Raw genomic sequence first — 20,490 nt, 5'->3', positions numbered from 1 at the left:
TGTCCATATAGAGTATAGAGTCTTTGATCTCAGGTGGTTTGTCCAATGCTGTCCATATATGGTAAGGATTTGTTTTAAAAGTTGCTAAATTATATTTTAAATTTCGACATGATGTAATAATATGGTCAAACAGATGTACTAACATATTTAAGTGCTATAGCACATCTGTCATTTAGTTAACCATTTTATGTATTACATCTTTGACTATATTGTTGGCAAGTTTTGTATGCTATGTATTTTCAAGTACTTCTACATTATTTATTTGTGAAACTTGTTATATGTAGCATTATTTGTGTTTCATTTATATTTAAAATAAATATATGAGGTCTAGCACCAGCCTTTATGTGGAGACTAAAATATAGTTCTTGGCTTTTTTAAAATACATGTTAATTTCTATTAACGTACTCTCAGGAAACATGTATAAAATCGTGTTAATTGTATCACACCTATTATCAAAGCCGGACACAGCGCTTGTGATCAAACACCAGTAGATAGACCACCTGTGATCAAAGACCCTCTGATGAGAAAACACATATGGTCAAACCCCCTATGATCAAACCCCCTATGGTCAAAGCACCGCTATGGTCAAAGCCCCGCTGTGGTCAAACCCCCTATGGTCAAAGCCCCTATGGTCAAAGCTCCGCTGTGGTCAAACCCCCTATGGTCAAACCCCCTATGGTCAAACCCCCTATGGTCAAAGCACCTGTGGTCAAAGGTCCGCGCACCATTCTAAATGTGGTCCTGTTCATGCGTTAAAATCTTTCAAATTACAATTCGTTTGCATTTTTATAGCTTCACATAAAATGTTTAGGGTTATACTTGAAGAATTAATAAACCCATTTTGGCATTTCATCGCTTTTATTTCTTCCCCTTCAAATGTAGTAACAATCATTGCACGTGCAACCCCTGGTGTGAGAGCTTTAGCCGCTGCACATGATGTACGGACTCATGAACGAATCCTCGGGGCATGAAAAGGCTTGTCTAAACGGCTGGACATTGCGTAACACACCATTGACCCTGTTGAAAAATAGAATAAAAAATATATTTAGCGAGAAAATCTATTAGTTTCTTTCGGCTGTGAGTACTAGAGTTTATCCTGCTCAAATGGGTACCTAACTCACGTTAGGAAAGTAAAGGCGGCTGGTCATAGTAATGACCACGCCATCCCTTCATCCAGAGATCAATAAACATATGCACTCTTCTTCGTGTGTATATATATATATATATATATATATATATATATATATATATATATATATATATATATATATATATATATATATATATATATATATATATGTGTGTGTGTGTGTGTGTATGTGTGTGTGAATGGTTATAAAAGGAAACATAATAAAGAAATCTCACGTGCCGTGTAATAAATGTCTTTATTGGTGAACATCAATTAGCATGTTTAAAAGGTGACACCATAAACTGGAGACAAACTTTCTAAAGCTGTCTGACGTTTGTGATGTTAGTAATATGACTATCAGCGTAAAAGTCAAGTTTTAAGTTGCATTCTCTAGTTAGGCTTTTATTGTAGTAAAGAAGAACAAGACGTTTACCTAAAATGGGTATGCGTAGAATTTTCAATGACTTCTCCCCCAATTTGGCATCGAGACTGTGGAAAGAGGATTCTGTTAGTACTGCTGGGAGTTTTTGTTTACAAGATTTAAAACGTGATGTAGTTGTCTACCTGTCTGGTTTTTGTCTATCTCATCAAATTTGCCACAATTTAAAAAAAAAAGAAAGTTAAATTAACGAAGCAAAGATTATTGCTTGTAAGAACTAGCTAACTTTCAGGGATTGCAGCATAATGTAAGAACTAGCTTACATAATGGATTACTGAATGTAGGAACTAGTTCACTTCATCAAGTTAATGGATAAACTGCACGAAATAAGAACTAGCTTACATGATGGATTACTGCATGTAAGAACTTTCTAACGTAAAGGATTGCTGCATGTGTGAAGTTGTTCAATTGATCTATTACTGCATGTAATAACTAACTTACCTGACGGATTACTAAATGTAATAAGTAGCTTACCATTGGGGATTACTACATGATGTAAGAGCTACATTCCGTGAGGGATTGCTGCACTAATAAACTAGCTTACATGAGGGACTGCCTGATGTAAGAACTGCAGTACTCACCTAACGGATTACTGTTACGGGTCAGTTGTAGGTTAGATTAGAATAGGCTAGAATAATCCAGAACGTAGGGGAGGGGTGTGTGTGAGTTGAGTCAACCCCGGGGTGTTTAGTTATTGTTATCCCCAGGTAAAGTGCGGGAATAAAAGCAGGAGTGATCGATGGTAAGGGGGCTTTAGTTAGTAGCGGCTAGGTACTAGGGCTGCTGTGTGATGTGTAACTAGCTTACCTGTGAGATTACTGCACCAATAACCAGCTCACCTGTGAGATTACTGCACCAATAACCAGCTCACCTGTGACATTACTGCACCAATAACCAGCTTACCTGTGACATTACTGCACCAATAACCAGCTTACCTGTGAGATTACTGCACCAATAACCTGCTCACCTGTGAGATTACTGTACCAATAACCAGCTCACCTGTGAGATTACTGCACCAATAACCTGCTCACCTGTGAGTGAGATTACTGCACCGATAACCAGCTTCCTGTGAGATTACTGCACCGATAACCAGCTTACCTGTGAGATTACTGTACCAATAACCAGCTCACCTGTGAGATTACTGCACCGATAACCAGCTTACCTGTGAGTGAGATTACTGCACCGATAACCAGCTTACCTGTGAGATTACTGCACCGATAACCAGCTTACCTGTGAGATTACTGCACCGATAACCAGCCTACCTGTGCGTACTGCAGAAAGAACATTTGTGGTGCAGTGAGATCTTTAAACATTGGCAGTGCAGACCGGTCTCCAAAGTACATGTTAGTTTCATATGCCCTAGGGTTAGAATATTTCTCTATAGAATATAGCAGTGTCATACGCTCCAGAGTTTAAAAAAAACACAACCTCTATAGCCATATGCCCTAAGGTTAAAACATTCTATATAAAATATAGCAGTGCTATATGCCCGAGAGTTTAAAAAATCTGCGCACGAGTTTTACAGTTGTATATATTTGTCTTATTCTTCACCACAAGCAAAGCACTAAAACATCATTATCTGTTTCCTTCTTTACATCGTAACCTACCTCTTCCTTTCGATAACACAAAAGAAAAGTTACCCTTTTTGACCCGACTATTGAAATGAAAGAGTCCACCTGTTTCTGTGACCACGGCACATCTCGGATATTGTGTTCTATCTACGAGTTACTTGGGCTCAAGTTGATCCAGTGGTAGCGACACTTGCCCTTGTGGCAGACGACTCTACGAGATACTTGGGCTCAATTTGATCCAGTGGTAGCGAAACTTGCCCTTGTGGCAGACGGCATCTACGAGTTACTGGGGCTCAAGTTGATCCAGTGGTAGCGACACTTGCCCTTGTGGCAGACGGCATCTACGAGTTACTGGGGCTCAAGTTGATCCAGTGGTAGCGAAACTTGCCCTTGTGGCAGACGACTCTATGAGTTACTGGGGCTCAAGTTGATCCAGTGGTAGCGAAACTTGCCCTTGTGGCAGACGGCATCTACGAGTTACTTGGGCTCAAGTTGATCCAGTGGTAGCGAAACTTGCCCTTGTGACAGACGACTCTATGAGTTACTGGGGCTCAAGTTGATCCAGTGGTAGCGAAACTTGCCCTTGTGGCAGACGGCATCTACGAGTTACTGGGGCTCAAGTTGATCCAGTGGTAGCGAAACTTGCCCTTGTGGCAGACGACTCTATGAATTACTTGGGCTCAAGTTGATCCAGTGGTAGCGAAACTTGCCCTTGTGGCAGACGGCATCTACGAGTTACTTGGGCTCAAGTTGATCCAGTGGTAGCGAAACTTGCCCTTGTGGCAGACGACTCTATGAATTACTTGGGCTCAAGTTGATCCAGTGGTAGCGAAACTTGCCCTTGTGGCAGACGGCATCTACGAGTTACTTGGGCTCAAGTTGATCCAGTGGTAGCGAAACTTGCCCTTGTGGCAGACGGCATCTACGAGTTACTTGGGCTCAAGTTGATCCAGTGGTAGCGAAACTTGCCCTTGTGGCAGACGACTCTATGAGTTACTGGGGCTCAAGTTGATCCAGTGGTAGCGAAACTTGCCCTTGTGGCAGACGGCATCTACGAGTTACTTGGGCTCAAGTTGATCCAGTGGTAGCGAAACTTGCCCTTGTGGTATGGCCGTGGAGAATTCAGAGCACGTCACTCAGGACTGCTCCTTGTACAATCAGGGCGACCCAAACACTGGCCTCTATATTCCCCACGCAAGGAAAAACTAAATGGGGCATCCGCAGATCTGGTGATCACATTCCAATCAGAGTTTCTTCCCCCCCCCCCCCCCCCCCGAAGAAAGTCTACCCCCCCCCCCCCCCCAAAAAAAAAAAACCCCACTGATTCCAATTCATCCACGAAGTTGGACTTGTTGCTTAAATCCTCTAACATAAACTCAGTTAAGAACGCAGCAGAACACAAAACGGTGTCCCGTAAATACGTTGTCCGCTGTATCAAATCATAAACCTTAGATTATTCTCTAACCTTACCAGTATGCGTGCTCAACGCCTAGTGACTCTGCTATTATCTTGTCTACTTCGAAGATGTGAGAGCTCTGAAAATAAAGCAAGGATTTTATCGTTTTAACCTCTGCAATAGGACATGAAGTCGAATTAGATCATAGCAGTTTAAAAAACCGCTCTTCCAAACTACAATTTGTGTACATATTTTCACGTTTTTAAATAACTGTAATGTTTACACTCTAGGACTTACGGTCAGTTGGATGGCGGTGAAATTACGGAACATTGAGAGATACTTATACGTCATGCATATCTTCTGCCATTCGAATTTCCGTTGGTCATTGGGATGAATCCATTGTATGGGCTCTCCACGTTCATTGTAGGCGCGACCTACATAGTACACAGAGATGGGTACTCAGAGTGTAGGTACACATAGCAGTGTTTTGACAGAGGTTGGTAGTAGAGGTAGGGCAACATAGTATGGTAAGTAAAGGTTGATAATAGAGGTTGGAGCGCGTAGTAGGTAGAGGTTTATTGTACAGGTAGTACAGCATAGTATTGTAGGTAGAGGTTGATAGGTAGGACAGCATAGTATTGTAGGGAGAGGTTGATAGTAGAGGTAGGACAGCATAGTATTGTAGTTAGAGGTTAATGTGTAGGATAGCATAGTATTGTAGGTAGAGGTTGATATGTAGGACAGCATAGTATTGTAGGTAGAGGTTGATAGTAGAGGTAGGACAGCATAGTATTGTAGGTAGAGGTTGATAGGTAGGACAGCATTGTATTGTAGGTAGAGGTTGATATGTAGGACAGCATAGTATTGTAGGTAGAGGTTGATAGTAGAGGTAGGACAGCATAGTATTGTAGGTAGAGGTTGATAGGTAGGACAGCATTGTATTGTAGGTAGAGGTTGATAGGTAGGACAGCATAGTATTGTAGTTAGAGGTTTAGTAGAGGTAGGACAGCATAGTATTGTAGGTAGAGGTTGATAGGTAGTACAGCATAGTAGTGTAGGTAGAGGTTTAGTAGAGGTAGGACAGCATTGTATTGTAGGTAGGGTTATAACCTCACCCCGCACTGTTTAACAGGGTGCTAATTACCTCACCCCTGCATTGTTTGAAAGACTGCTAAAATCCTCACCAGCATCCCTGTTCAACAGAGTGCAAATAAAGCCCTAATATAACTATTAGCGTGAAACAAGTAAGTGGCAAACAAATATTACCTTCAGCGTCCAACATTTGGGCCAGGGCAGTGCCTATGTGGGTTCCTAAAGCGGCGAAATTTATAACTCTGAGAAAAAAACAAAAGTTTAGTCGTCCCTGAACTGGTATGTTGGTCTAGTACATCTCAACTTCACATTACCAAGAACCTCAACCCTAACCTAGCACATCCCAGCACTAATGCTTGAACACCCTAACATTAAAATACATTTTCTAAACACATAATTTGGACTTATGTAATATCACTCAGCTAGGTAGCAATTTAAAATGGGATCCGTTTTATATGTATCCTATATGACATGGCACATGTCTTAAAAATTATTCATTATGTATATATATACATATATATATATATATATATATATATATATATATATATATATATATATATATAGTTTCAAGTGAAAGCTCAACAGCTTTGTGCCCAGCACATGCAGTAGTTATACAATGTATTGAAACTGAGTTGAACAGGTTCTAAGAACAGATAAGTATCGGACGTGAACTTACGGCGGTACTCTGACTTCGTACATGGGGTAATTCAGCATGCCTGGTGAGATATCTACAACAAAATTCACATCAACGATGTTATAAAAAATAAATACAAAACTTCATTCACACGTACACACACACACACACACACACACACATATATATATATATATATATATATATATATATATATATATATATATATATATATATATATATCATCGACTAAATAGTAATTACCTAAGTGTGAATATTTGTCGAATAAACATTAAAAATTTTATTTTAAAATTATTTAGTTCTAATCTTTACAGTATGATTCAAACTATGCGTCTTAATTCTTACAAAAGTCGTGTCTCATTATTTTTTTAACGGTGTGTCTCAATTTAAAAACATGTGCCCGATATTTACAAAAGTTGTGGCTCAATATTTACAAAAGTTGTGGCTCAATATTTACAAAAGTTGTGGCTCAATATTTACAAAAGTTGTGGCTCAATATTTACAAAAGTTGTGGCTCAATATTTACAAAAGTTGTGGCTCAATATTTACAAAAGTTGTGGCTTAATATTTACAAAAGTTGTGGCTCAATATTTACAAAAGTTGTGGCTCAATATTTACAAACGTTGTGGCTCAATATTTACAAAAGTTGTGGCTCAATGTTTACAAAAGTTGTGGCTCAATATTGTAAAAGGTGTGTCTAAATACTCACAGAAGATGTGTCTTAATACTTTTTAAGTGTCTCAAAATTGTCAAAAGTGTATCTTAATTCTTGCTCGGGTGGTCTTCGGTACTTTTAAAAAGTGTCTCAAATGTTTTAAAAGGTGGGTAGTAATAGCTATAAAAGTTGTTTCAAACAGAATGGGTGTTTTACTTAACACTGCCAATCTTCGTATTCTCTTTAGCTCTACTTACACAGGTAGTTGTGGAGCGGAGAGTATAGAACTTCTGCTTGCAACGGAATTCTGCCTGGGCTGAACGGAACGAAACAAAACGAAATTAAGTTCTATTCTTAAAGCAAACTATCAAAACAAAATTAAAGTAAGCTCTATTCTAAAAGCAAAAAGCAAACTATCAAAACAAAATGAAAGTAAGCTCTATTATAATAGCAAAAAGTAAACTATCAAAACAAAATGAAAGTAAGCTCTATTCTAAAAGCAAACTATCAAAACAAAATGAAAGTAAGCTCTATTCTAAAAGCAAACTATCAACACAAAACGAAAGTAGTTCTATTCTAAAAGCAAACTATCAAAACAAACGAAAGTAAGTTCTAGTCTAAAAGCAGACGACCAAAACAAAACGAAAGTAAGTTCTATTTTAAAAGCAAACGATCAAAACAAAACGAAAGTAAGTTCTAGTCTAAAAGCAGACGATCAAAACTGCAAAGTTTGAAAATATGCTCACAACTCAGGCCTCAGTGGTACCTTGCGAAGTCTTTTGAGTTCTCGTGTCATCAACTTCCACCTAGCTTCCCACCTGTTGTGAAAATAGTCATCGTCTTTCATTTGGATCTGAAATTTTGTTTTGGAAAGTTGTTTGAAAATTTCTATAAACGTTAATTTAAAAAAAAAACCACACAATTGTATTTCTTCATAAGATCAATATTTTAGAGATTTTAGATAAACTATTGCACTTTAGTTAAGGAAACTGCATTTTCCCAAGTAAAAATTAACTTAAAACTTAAATTTCTAGGAATATTGTTGATTTCCTTCATAATAAAACTGAAAAAAACATGAGGTTTTATTTTATTACCTTTAGAATGTTTTTTAAGTAATTGTAAAAATGTATAATTAATTATAAGTTATTGCAGTTGGTGTAATTGTTAGCACACGAAAAATGAAAAACTGCAGAACACATTATTTAGTATAAAAAACATAATTTCCTTCAAAGTGAGAATTGTACTGTAGCTGACAATTTTACTCTACGTCCTTTAGCTTATAACACATCTTCACGACATAGCATTACTCATTTTCAAGATAATACTACTATGCAAAAGACAAGTTACAGCTCACACATGCATGATCTTAAGTATACAACATCAGCCCACTAAAACAATTAACAACACAAAAAAACACCTCAAAGCTGACGACGGAAACAAGGACATTAGATTAAAAGTTACAGTATCTGGCTAACCTAGCTTCGTGAAAAGACATCTAGTGACAGGGTGAGACATCTAGAGACAGGACGAGACAGTGAGACATCTAGAGACAGGGTGAGACAGTGAGACATCTAGAGACAGGACGAGACAGTGAGACATCTAGAGACAGGATGAGACATCTAGAGACAGGACGAGACAGTGAGACATCTAGAGACAGGACGAGACAGTGAGACATCTAGAGACAGGGTGAGACATCTAGAGACAGGGTGAGACATCTAGAGACAGGGTGAGACATCTAGAGACAGGACGAGACAGTGAGACATCTAGAGACAGGACGAGACAGTGAGACATCTAGAGACAGGACGAGACAGTGAGACATCTAGAGACAGGGTGAGACATCTAGAGACAGGGTGAGACATCTAGAGACAGGGTGAGACATCTAGAGACAGGACGAGACAGTGAGACATCTAGAGACAGGACGAGACAGTGAGACATCTAGAGACAGGACGAGACAGTGAGACATCTAGAGACAGGATGAGACAGTGAGACATCTAGAGACAGGGTGAGACATCTAGAGACAGGGTGAGACAGTGAGACATCTAGAGACAGGGTGAGACATCTAGAGACAGGGTGAGACATCTAGAGACAGGGTGAGACATCTAGAGACAGGGTGAGACATCTAGAGACAGGACGAGACAGTGAGACATCTAGAGACAGGACGAGACAGTGAGACATCTAGAGACAGGGTGAGACATCTAGAGACAGGGTGAGACATCTAGAGACAGGGTGAGACATCTAGAGACAGGACGAGACAGTGAGACATCTAGAGACAGGACGAGACAGTGAGACATCTAGAGACAGGACGAGACAGTGAGACATCTAGAGACAGGATGAGACAGTGAGACATCTAGAGACAGGGTGAGACATCTAGAGACAGGGTGAGACAGTGAGACATCTAGAGACAGGGTGAGACATCTAGAGACAGGGTGAGACATCTAGAGACAGGGTGAGACATCTAGAGACAGGGTGAGACATCTAGAGACAGGACGAGACAGTGAGACATCTAGAGACAGGACGAGACAGTGAGACATCTAGAGACAGGACGAGACAGTGAGACATCTAGAGACAGGATGAGACAGTGAGACATCTAGAGACAGGGTGAGACATCTAGAGACAGGGTGAGACAGTGAGACATCTAGAGACAGGGTGAGACATCTAGAGACAGGGTGAGACATCTAGAGACAGGACGAGACAGTGAGACATCTAGAGACAGGACGAGACAGTGAGACATCTAGAGACAGAACGAGACAGTGAGACATCTAGAGACAGGGTGAGACATCTAGAGACAGGGTGAGACATCTAGAGACAGGGTGAGACATCTAGAGACAGGATGAGACATCTAGAGACAGGACGAGACAGTGAGACATCTAGAGACAGGGTGAGACATCTAGAGACAGGGTGAGACATCTAGAGACAGGATGAGACATCTAGAGACAGGGTGAGACATCTAGAGATAGGACGAGACAGTGAGACATCTAGAGACAGGATGAGACATCTAGAGACAGTGAGAAATCTAGAGACAGGACGAGACAGTGAGACATCTAGAGACAGGACGAGACAGTGAGACATCTAGAGACAGGATGAGACATCTAGAGACAGGGTGAGACAGTGAGACATCTAGAGACAGGACGAGACAGTGAGACATCTAGAGACAGGACGAGACAGTGAGACATCTAGAGACAGGATGAGACATCTAGAGACAGGACGAGACAGTGAGACATCTAGAGACAGGACGAGAAAGTGAGACATCTAGAGACAGGACGAGACAGTGAGACATCTAGAGACAGGACGAGACAGTGAGACATCTAGAGACAGGACGAGACAGTGAGACATCTAGAGACAGGGTGAGACAGTGAGACATCTAGAGACAGGATGAGACAGTGAGACATCTAGAGACAGTGTGAGACATCTAGAGACAGGGTGAGACATCTAGAGACAGGGTGAGACATCTAGAGACAGGGTGAGACAGTGAGACATCTAGAGACAGGATGAGACAGTGAGACATCTAGAGACAGGGTGAGACATCTAGAGACAGGGTGAGACATCTAGAGACAGGGTGAGACATCTAGAGACAGGGTGAAACATCTAGAGACAGGACGAGACAGTGAGACATCTAGAGACAGGACGAGACAGTGAGACATCTAGAGACAGGACGAGACAGTGAGAAATCTAGAGACAGGGTGAGACATCTAGAGACAGGGTGAGACATCTAGAGACAGGGTGAGACATCTAGAGACAGGACGAGACAGTGAGACATCTAGAGACAGGACGAGACAGTGAGACATCTAGAGACAGGACGAGACAGTGAGACATCTAGAGACAGGATGAGACAGTGAGACATCTAGAGACAGGGTGAGACATCTAGAGACAGGGTGAGACAGTGAGACATCTAGAGACAGGGTGAGACATCTAGAGACAGGGTGAGACATCTAGAGACAGGGTGAGACATCTAGAGACAGGGTGAGACATCTAGAGACAGGACGAGACAGTGAGACATCTAGAGACAGGACGAGACAGTGAGACATCTAGAGACAGGACGAGACAGTGAGACATCTAGAGACAGGATGAGACAGTGAGACATCTAGAGACAGGGTGAGACATCTAGAGACAGGGTGAGACAGTGAGACATCTAGAGACAGGGTGAGACATCTAGAGACAGGGTGAGACATCTAGAGACAGGACGAGACAGTGAGACATCTAGAGACAGGACGAGACAGTGAGACATCTAGAGACAGAACGAGACAGTGAGACATCTAGAGACAGGGTGAGACATCTAGAGACAGGGTGAGACATCTAGAGACAGGGTGAGACATCTAGAGACAGGATGAGACATCTAGAGACAGGACGAGACAGTGAGACATCTAGAGACAGGGTGAGACATCTAGAGACAGGGTGAGACAGTGAGACATCTAGAGACAGGGTGAGACATCTAGAGACAGGACGAGACAGTGAGACATCTAGAGACAGGACGAGACAGTGAGACATCTAGAGACAGGACGAGACAGTGAGACATCTAGAGACAGGGTGAGACATCTAGAGACAGGGTGAGACATCTAGAGACAGGGTGAGACATCTAGAGACAGGACGAGACAGTGAGACATCTAGAGACAGGACGAGACAGTGAGACATCTAGAGACAGGACGAGACAGTGAGACATCTAGAGACAGGATGAGACAGTGAGACATCTAGAGACAGGGTGAGACATCTAGAGACAGGGTGAGACAGTGAGACATCTAGAGACAGGGTGAGACATCTAGAGACAGGGTGAGACATCTAGAGACAGGGTGAGACATCTAGAGACAGGGTGAGACATCTAGAGACAGGACGAGACAGTGAGACATCTAGAGACAGGACGAGACAGTGAGACATCTAGAGACAGGACGAGACAGTGAGACATCTAGAGACAGGATGAGACAGTGAGACATCTAGAGACAGGGTGAGACATCTAGAGACAGGGTGAGACAGTGAGACATCTAGAGACAGGGTGAGACATCTAGAGACAGGGTGAGACATCTAGAGACAGGACGAGACAGTGAGACATCTAGAGACAGGACGAGACAGTGAGACATCTAGAGACAGAACGAGACAGTGAGACATCTAGAGACAGGGTGAGACATCTAGAGACAGGGTGAGACATCTAGAGACAGGGTGAGACATCTAGAGACAGGATGAGACATCTAGAGACAGGACGAGACAGTGAGACATCTAGAGACAGGGTGAGACATCTAGAGACAGGGTGAGACATCTAGAGACAGGATGAGACATCTAGAGACAGGGTGAGACATCTAGAGATAGGACGAGACAGTGAGACATCTAGAGACAGGATGAGACATCTAGAGACAGTGAGAAATCTAGAGACAGGACGAGACAGTGAGACATCTAGAGACAGGACGAGACAGTGAGACATCTAGAGACAGGATGAGACATCTAGAGACAGGGTGAGACAGTGAGACATCTAGAGACAGGACGAGACAGTGAGACATCTAGAGACAGGACGAGACAGTGAGACATCTAGAGACAGGATGAGACATCTAGAGACAGGACGAGACAGTGAGACATCTAGAGACAGGACGAGAAAGTGAGACATCTAGAGACAGGACGAGACAGTGAGACATCTAGAGACAGGACGAGACAGTGAGACATCTAGAGACAGGACGAGACAGTGAGACATCTAGAGACAGGGTGAGACAGTGAGACATCTAGAGACAGGATGAGACAGTGAGACATCTAGAGACAGTGTGAGACATCTAGAGACAGGGTGAGACATCTAGAGACAGGGTGAGACATCTAGAGACAGGGTGAGACAGTGAGACATCTAGAGACAGGATGAGACAGTGAGACATCTAGAGACAGGGTGAGACATCTAGAGACAGGGTGAGACATCTAGAGACAGGGTGAGACATCTAGAGACAGGGTGAAACATCTAGAGACAGGACGAGACAGTGAGACATCTAGAGACAGGACGAGACAGTGAGACATCTAGAGACAGGACGAGACAGTGAGACATCTAGAGACAGGGTGAGACATCTAGAGACAGGGTGAGACATCTAGAGACAGGGTGAGACATCTAGAGACAGGACGAGACAGTGAGACATCTAGAGACAGGACGAGACAGTGAGACATCTAGAGACAGGACGAGACAGTGAGACATCTAGAGACAGGATGAGACAGTGAGACATCTAGAGACAGGGTGAGACATCTAGAGACAGGGTGAGACAGTGAGACATCTAGAGACAGGGTGAGACATCTAGAGACAGGGTGAGACATCTAGAGACAGGGTGAGACATCTAGAGACAGGGTGAGACATCTAGAGACAGGACGAGACAGTGAGACATCTAGAGACAGGACGAGACAGTGAGACATCTAGAGACAGGACGAGACAGTGAGACATCTAGAGACAGGATGAGACAGTGAGACATCTAGAGACAGGGTGAGACATCTAGAGACAGGGTGAGACAGTGAGACATCTAGAGACAGGGTGAGACATCTAGAGACAGGGTGAGACATCTAGAGACAGGACGAGACAGTGAGACATCTAGAGACAGGACGAGACAGTGAGACATCTAGAGACAGAACGAGACAGTGAGACATCTAGAGACAGGGTGAGACATCTAGAGACAGGGTGAGACATCTAGAGACAGGGTGAGACATCTAGAGACAGGATGAGACATCTAGAGACAGGACGAGACAGTGAGACATCTAGAGACAGGGTGAGACATCTAGAGACAGGGTGAGACATCTAGAGACAGGATGAGACATCTAGAGACAGGGTGAGACATCTAGAGATAGGACGAGACAGTGAGACATCTAGAGACAGGATGAGACATCTAGAGACAGTGAGACATCTAGAGACAGGACGAGACAGTGAGACATCTAGAGACAGGACGAGACAGTGAGACATCTAGAGACAGGATGAGACATCTAGAGACAGGGTGAGACAGTGAGACATCTAGAGACAGAACGAGACAGTGAGACATCTAGAGACAGGACGAGACAGTGAGACATCTAGAGACAGGATGAGACATCTAGAGACAGGACGAGACAGTGAGACATCTAGAGACAGGACGAGAAAGTGAGACATCTAGAGACAGGACGAGACAGTGAGACATCTAGAGACAGGACGAGACAGTGAGACATCTAGAGACAGGACGAGACAGTGAGACATCTAGAGACAGGGTGAGACAGTGAGACATCTAGAGACAGGATGAGACAGTGAGACATCTAGAGACAGTGTGAGACATCTAGAGACAGGGTGAGACATCTAGAGACAGGGTGAGACATCTAGAGACAGGGTGAGACAGTGAGACATCTAGAGACAGGATGAGACAGTGAGACATCTAGAGACAGGGTGAGATATCTAGAGACAGGGTGAGACAGTAAGACATCTAGAGACGGGACGAGACAGTGAGACACAGCAGGTAGAATGAACTAAAAGGCTAGATTAGTTAAAAAGGAGTAGTTTTATTTAGGTTAGTGGAAAGAATGTTTTTTATAAAGGTTTGGAGTGTTAATAGAATACCGAAGCGTATTCAGCATTGATGCGTTGTCTCTCAGTATTGACATTGTTTCTGCCAGTCAAAGGTAAACCGTAGTAGACGAATAAGTTGTTCACCTGTGGAGAAAAACAGGTGTATAAGTTGATATATATATATATATATATATATATATATATATATATATATATATATATATATATATATATATATATATATAGTCAAAAGAACTTCTAACCTTCTTTTCGAATCCCTCCTTTGTTTTGGCGTAAAGCTTTTTATCAGCTATACTTCGATTGAATTCGAAAACTATCTTTTTGGTGAACTCTGCTAGCTTGAAGTCGATAAAAAAAATGTTGTAAGTTATTAGATTTGATGATGTTGTTGTCACGATTTATGTATTAAACTGAACTTTGATGTTGTTGAATTTCAGCACGGCTGGTCTACTGCATATTAAAATATTATTGAAAAACTATAATACAAGCTTTTAAATGCATTAAAATAAGAAAAAGCAAAACACATTTTCTTTCTTTCGCAAAAAATATTTCCGATTTCTCTGAAATATTAGAGAAAGCGTGTTTCTTTTATTTTCTTAGTTTCGGTGCATTATTATTTGACTAAATGAAGGGTCTACGACAAATCCCCGTAAAACACAAGCCCGAATGCTACAAATGCTCGAATGGACAATGGCCTAATGCGACAAATGCTCGAATGGACACTTGCCCGAGGGCCATCGTAGTTGTTTATCCTTACCTCTGGCCGGGCAGTACTTAGATAGTAGGTGGTATCGTATGTGTTTATCCTTACCTCTGGCCGGGCAGTACTTAGATAGTAGGTGGTATCGTAGGTGTTTATCCTTACCTCTGGCCGGGCAGTACTTAGATAGTAGGTGGTATCGTAGGTGTTTATCCTTACCTCTGGCCGGGCAGTACTTAGATAGTAGGTGGTATCGTAGGTGTTTATCCTTACCTCTGGCCGGGCAGTACTTAGATAGTAGGTGGTATCGTAGGTGTTTATCCTTACCTCTGGCCGGGCAGTACTTAGATAGTAGCTGGTATCGTAGGTGCTTATCCTTACCTCTGGCCGGGCAGTACTTAGATAGTAGGTGGTATCGTAGGTGTTTATCCTTACCTCTGGCCGGGCAGTACTTAGATAGTAGGTGGTATCGTAGGTGTTTATCCTTACCTCTGGCCGGGCAGTACTTAGATAGTAGGTGGTATCGTAGGTGTTTATCAAGGATTCTCCGAAGTACCTGCTCACTTCCTCGTGACACCGGAACCTAAGATTTGGCGTGGGACTCTGAGAAAATACTGACATATATATATATATATATATATATATATATATATATATATATATATATATATATATATATATATAAAATATTGACATATATATAAAATACTGACATATATATATATATATATATATATATATATATATATATATATATATATATATATATATATATATATATATATATATATCTAAATATATATAGCGGTACCCAGAAAGTCTCGAGTTCCAATCCGGCTATAAACTTCCCTGAGTCCACCCAGCTCTGATGGCTACATAACTCACGTTAGGGAGACAAAGGCGGCTGGACATAGTGCTGACCACAGACCACATTGTATGCTGCGATCAGTGAAACAGTTGAACTCTACTTCATCTGCCCCATGTGTATTGGGCACAAACGGGACAGGAGTATATATATATATATATATATGTGTGTGTGTATGTGTGTGTATGGGTGTGCGCGTGTGTGTGTGTGTTCGCGAGCTAATGCACAAATACTTTCATGTTACAGGCGTAGCGTGGGGGGAGGGGCGGGGGGGGGGGACATATGTCCCCGGGCACCGACCTTAGGGGGCGCCAAAATGGGTTGGAAAATTAAATTGCTGCCTTTGCTTTCCGCAACGTGAGTTAGGTACCCAGCCAGCCCCCCCCCCCCTCCCCCCCCCCCCCCCCCACTACCAAAAGTCTGAAACGAAATCCGATTGAGACATTCGGGCTAGCAGACAAGGTATATAATGCAAATCAAATAACTTCTAGTAAGCTCGAGAGTTAGAATTGAATTATAATCAAATTTTTGTCAGTCACCTGGTATGCTTGGTTGTGTATGGCATTCATTGAAGCGGTCAGTCTGTCGATTCGCTCGAGCATATCGTGAAAAACAAACGCGTTTGTAATTTGTCTGAAAAATGTAGATTTAAAAAAACTCTTTTAAAACGTACAATTTTTGCCAAAATGTGATATGTTTTACCTGGGTCTAGGAGGTTACCCTATGTCTAATTGTGATATGTTGTACCTGTGTCTAGGAGGTTACCCTATGTCAAATTGTGATATGTTGTACCTGGGTCTAGGAGCGTACCCTATGTCAAATTGTGATATTTGTACCTAAGTCTAGGATATGTTGTACCTGGGTCTAGGAGGTTACCCTATGTCAAAATGTGATATGTTGTACCTAAGTCTAGGAGCTTACCCTATGTCAAAATGTGCTATGTTGTACCTAAGTCTAGGAGGTTACCCTATGTCAAAATGTGATATGTTGTACCTGGGTCTAGGAGGTTACCCTATGTCAAAATGTGATATGTTGTACCTAAGTCTAGGAGGTTACCCTATGTCAAAATGTGATATGTTGTACCTAAGTCTAGGAGGTTACCCTATGTCAAATTGTGATATGTTGTACCTAAGTCTAGGAGGTTACCCTATGTCAAAATGTTATATGTTGTACCTGGGTCTAGGAGGTTACCCTATGTCAAATTGTGATATGTTGTACCTAAGTCTAGGAGGTTACCCTTTGTCAAATTGTGATATGTTGTACCTGTCTAGGAGGTTACCTATGTCAAATTGTGATATGTTGTACCTAAGTCTAGGAGCTTACCCTATGTCAAATTGTGATATGTTGTACCTGGGTCTAGGAGGTTACCCTATGTCAAAATGTGATATGTTGTACCTGGGTCTAGGAAGTTACCCTTTCCCACTTGGTCATCAGACCCCAACACAATTACCTCCTGTCAATTACCACCCTGAGAAATTACCCCCACTACATAGTATATATTTTAATACATATCCTTGTTATTCCTCAATTCCACTATTGCTAACACTATTTCTATCCTAAATCATATCCTTACCATTAACCTTATTTTTACCATTAACCTCACCATTACCATTGGACAATTGTCGAGGAGATGGAATGATATGTTCCACGGCAGTTTTAGGGTCTGGGTAAGGTCCTATGAGTAATTAACAGGATGTAATTAATCTGTGTGTAGTAACGAAGGGGAAATTACCGGGGGTAACTGACGGGAGAAGAGTACTATCTACCAGTGGCGTAGCGAGGTCGGGTGTCACCCGGTGCGGCACTTAATGGTGTCACTCCCCTCCCAGAGGCGTTGCGACCCTTCCCGGGGACAAACTTTCATGTTTTTGATTTGCACCCCCCTCAAGTTTTTGATTTGCACCCCCCATCAAACTTTCGATTTGCACCCCCCCCCTCAAGTTTTTGATTTGCACCCCCCCCCTCAAGTTTTTCTCTATATATTTTGCTATTTTTTGCCTTGGTGTCACCCCCCTAAATGGTGTCACCCGGTGCGGTCAGCACCCCCCGCCCCCCCCCCCCCTCGCTACGCCCCTGCTATCCACATACCGTGTCAGCCAATTCCTGCCCCATTGTGTAAGGTAACGTAAAATTTCCATAGACCACAACACGTCGCTGCAACCAACACCCACCACCCCCACCCCATTTAAAGTAGCGAACCCAAAGATCCGATTTGAAAAATTTTTAACTGAATTTTTTTCCCACCAAATTGAGCATAACTAGGGGTATTCCGTTTAAGAATCGAAATTTCGTGAAATTAGGACCACCCTAATATATATATATATATATATATATATATATATATATATATATATATATATATATATATATATAATAGGTAATGTTGGAGACACAATATGGCTGGGCATAGGGCTGATCAACCATCCCTTAATGTGGTGAGGTCAAGATATATAGATGTGTCTAGAATGTTACTATTATGTGTTGTTTGTGGTTCAATGATGGGTAGATTGGTGGGTAGTGGAGGTGTCGATGTAAAGTTGATGTAGAGATAATGTGTTGTTTGTGGGTAGATGATGGGTAGATGATGGTTAGATGATGGGTAGATGATGGGTAGATGATGGGTAGATGATGGGTAGATGATGGGTAGATGATGGGTAGATGATGGGTAGATGATGGGCAGATGATGGGTAGATGATGGGTAGATGATGGGTAGATGATGGGTAGATGATGGGTAGATGATGGTTAGAGGAGGTGTCGATGTAAAGATGATGTCGAGAAAATGTGGATAGATGTGTAGAAGATGTATATAAGATGTATAACTGATGTACAGCTGTATAGTAGTACAGACTTTTAGGTTATCCTGAATAAACCCGTTTATCTTTAAATATTGTCCTTGTACTCCCCCCCCCCCCCCCCCACATGATCTAGTACGAGAAAGACATGAATCCTGTTTGATTCAGAATAATAACATCTTTTATTTAAATTTTGGTTTTCAAAACTTCCAAACATACGTCTAAAAGAAGGATTAAAATTTGTCAAACGTTTCGCAAAACTGTTTACCTCGTGTCAAGCATTTCAAAGAGCTGGACCAACTGCTCTAGGTACCTCTCATCGACTACACCTATAGGCTCCTGAGGCGATATGGAGATGTCTGCAGCCTCATACATTCTTTTAATTATCAGTCCAACGTTCATCTATATGGGAATCATATGCATATACATACGCATATACATATGCATATACATTTGCATATACATATACATACACTTATGCATATATTTGCATATAAATATGGATGTACATATGCATATATATATATATATATATATATATATATATATATATATATATATATATGCATATGCATATACATAATCATATTCATATACATACACAAATACATATTTACACGTTGACTTAGCGTGTATGTACGACTTCGCGTACGTGGACGTGTACGTTTTTCCACTTCGTGACGTCATCAGTAATAGTTCCAAACCAAACTAATCTCATTAAATCCAGCAGAAATGCGAAGGTTGAGGTTCATTAAATTTACTTAATTACCCAAGGTATTTTGGTCTCCAACTCTTCTAAGGTCATCTCTTTATAAAAACTTTGATGGTCATTTTCTCCAAGTGACGTGATCAGCTGAAAGAGTTAGCTTGTTAATTGAAATCGTTTACAGCACTTTACAAACCACCTACTTAATTACTACGCTAAGAGAGTTCAACTAAACATGACGCTAGAATTACAAGGCTCCACATTCGCCTGAACAAATTCTACATTCTGTTCATAAAAGAGTTTAGCGACACTAACTGAATTTCTGGTCGACACAAGGCCGGACCATGCCACGGCGTCACCGGCACCATCTGAGCTGATTCCTCCGACTTTCGCAGCCAATAGATTATAGTACTGTTCTTGTGAAACAACATCAAACTCGCGGCCTCCAACAGTTTCTCTTGGGTAGTCAAACTAAGGAAAGTATGAGGGTAAGTTAGTTACTTTCTACGATTTAGGTTGTCAGACTAAGGAAAGTATGAGGGTAAGTTAGTTACTTTCTACGATTTAGGTTGTCAGACTAAGGAAAGTATGAGGGTAAGTTAGTTACTTTCTACGATTTAGGTTGTCAGACTAAGGAAAGTATGAGGGTAAGTTAGTTACTTTCTACGATTTAGGTTGTCAGACTAAGGAAAGTATGAGGGTAAGTTAGTTACTTTCTACGATTTAGGTTGTCAGACTAAGGAAAGTATGAGGGTAAGTTAGTTACTTTCTACGATTTAGGTTGTCAGACTAAGGAAAGTATGAGGGTAAGTTAGTTACTTTCTACGATTTAGGTTGTCAGACTAAGGAAAGTATGAGGGTAAGTTAGTTACTTTCTACGATTTAGGTTGTCAGACTAAGGAAAGTATGAGGGTAAGTTAGTTACTTTCTACGATTTAGGTTGTCAGACTAAGGAAAGTATGAGGGTAAGTTAGTTACTTTCTACGATTTAGGTTGTC

The 20,490-nt window shown here is 41.5% G+C and overlaps 1 protein-coding gene across 1 annotated transcript in view; it reads right to left on the bottom strand.

Moving 5' to 3' along the window:
* Positions 1-848: 848 nt before the first annotated feature.
* LOC131945181 (neprilysin) overlaps positions 849-20,490 on the bottom strand; it is a 28,104-nt gene continuing 8,462 nt past the window's right edge. Inside the window, exons 7-22 of the mRNA XM_059306210.1 lie at positions 19,808-19,963; positions 19,556-19,639; positions 19,055-19,188; positions 16,534-16,627; positions 15,619-15,732; positions 14,672-14,767; positions 14,460-14,552; positions 7,687-7,793; positions 7,198-7,256; positions 6,307-6,358; positions 5,802-5,869; positions 4,833-4,969; positions 4,610-4,674; positions 2,831-2,927; positions 1,563-1,618; positions 849-1,017 (exon numbers count right to left, since the gene is read on the bottom strand). Of these exons, the coding sequence (XP_059162193.1) occupies positions 921-1,017; positions 1,563-1,618; positions 2,831-2,927; positions 4,610-4,674; positions 4,833-4,969; positions 5,802-5,869; positions 6,307-6,358; positions 7,198-7,256; positions 7,687-7,793; positions 14,460-14,552; positions 14,672-14,767; positions 15,619-15,732; positions 16,534-16,627; positions 19,055-19,188; positions 19,556-19,639; positions 19,808-19,963 (1,509 nt within the window). The 3' untranslated portion in view covers positions 849-920. The remainder of the gene's footprint in view (positions 1,018-1,562; positions 1,619-2,830; positions 2,928-4,609; positions 4,675-4,832; positions 4,970-5,801; positions 5,870-6,306; positions 6,359-7,197; positions 7,257-7,686; positions 7,794-14,459; positions 14,553-14,671; positions 14,768-15,618; positions 15,733-16,533; positions 16,628-19,054; positions 19,189-19,555; positions 19,640-19,807; positions 19,964-20,490) is intronic.

The sequence above is a fragment of the Physella acuta genome, unplaced genomic scaffold (genome assembly GCF_028476545.2).
Source record: "Physella acuta isolate Inbredline_101_S28 unplaced genomic scaffold, ASM2847654v3 ptg000531l, whole genome shotgun sequence".
In the NCBI taxonomy this organism is placed as follows: Eukaryota; Metazoa; Mollusca; class Gastropoda; family Physidae; genus Physella; species Physella acuta.
This window is presented reverse-complemented; position numbering and strand designations above follow the sequence as displayed.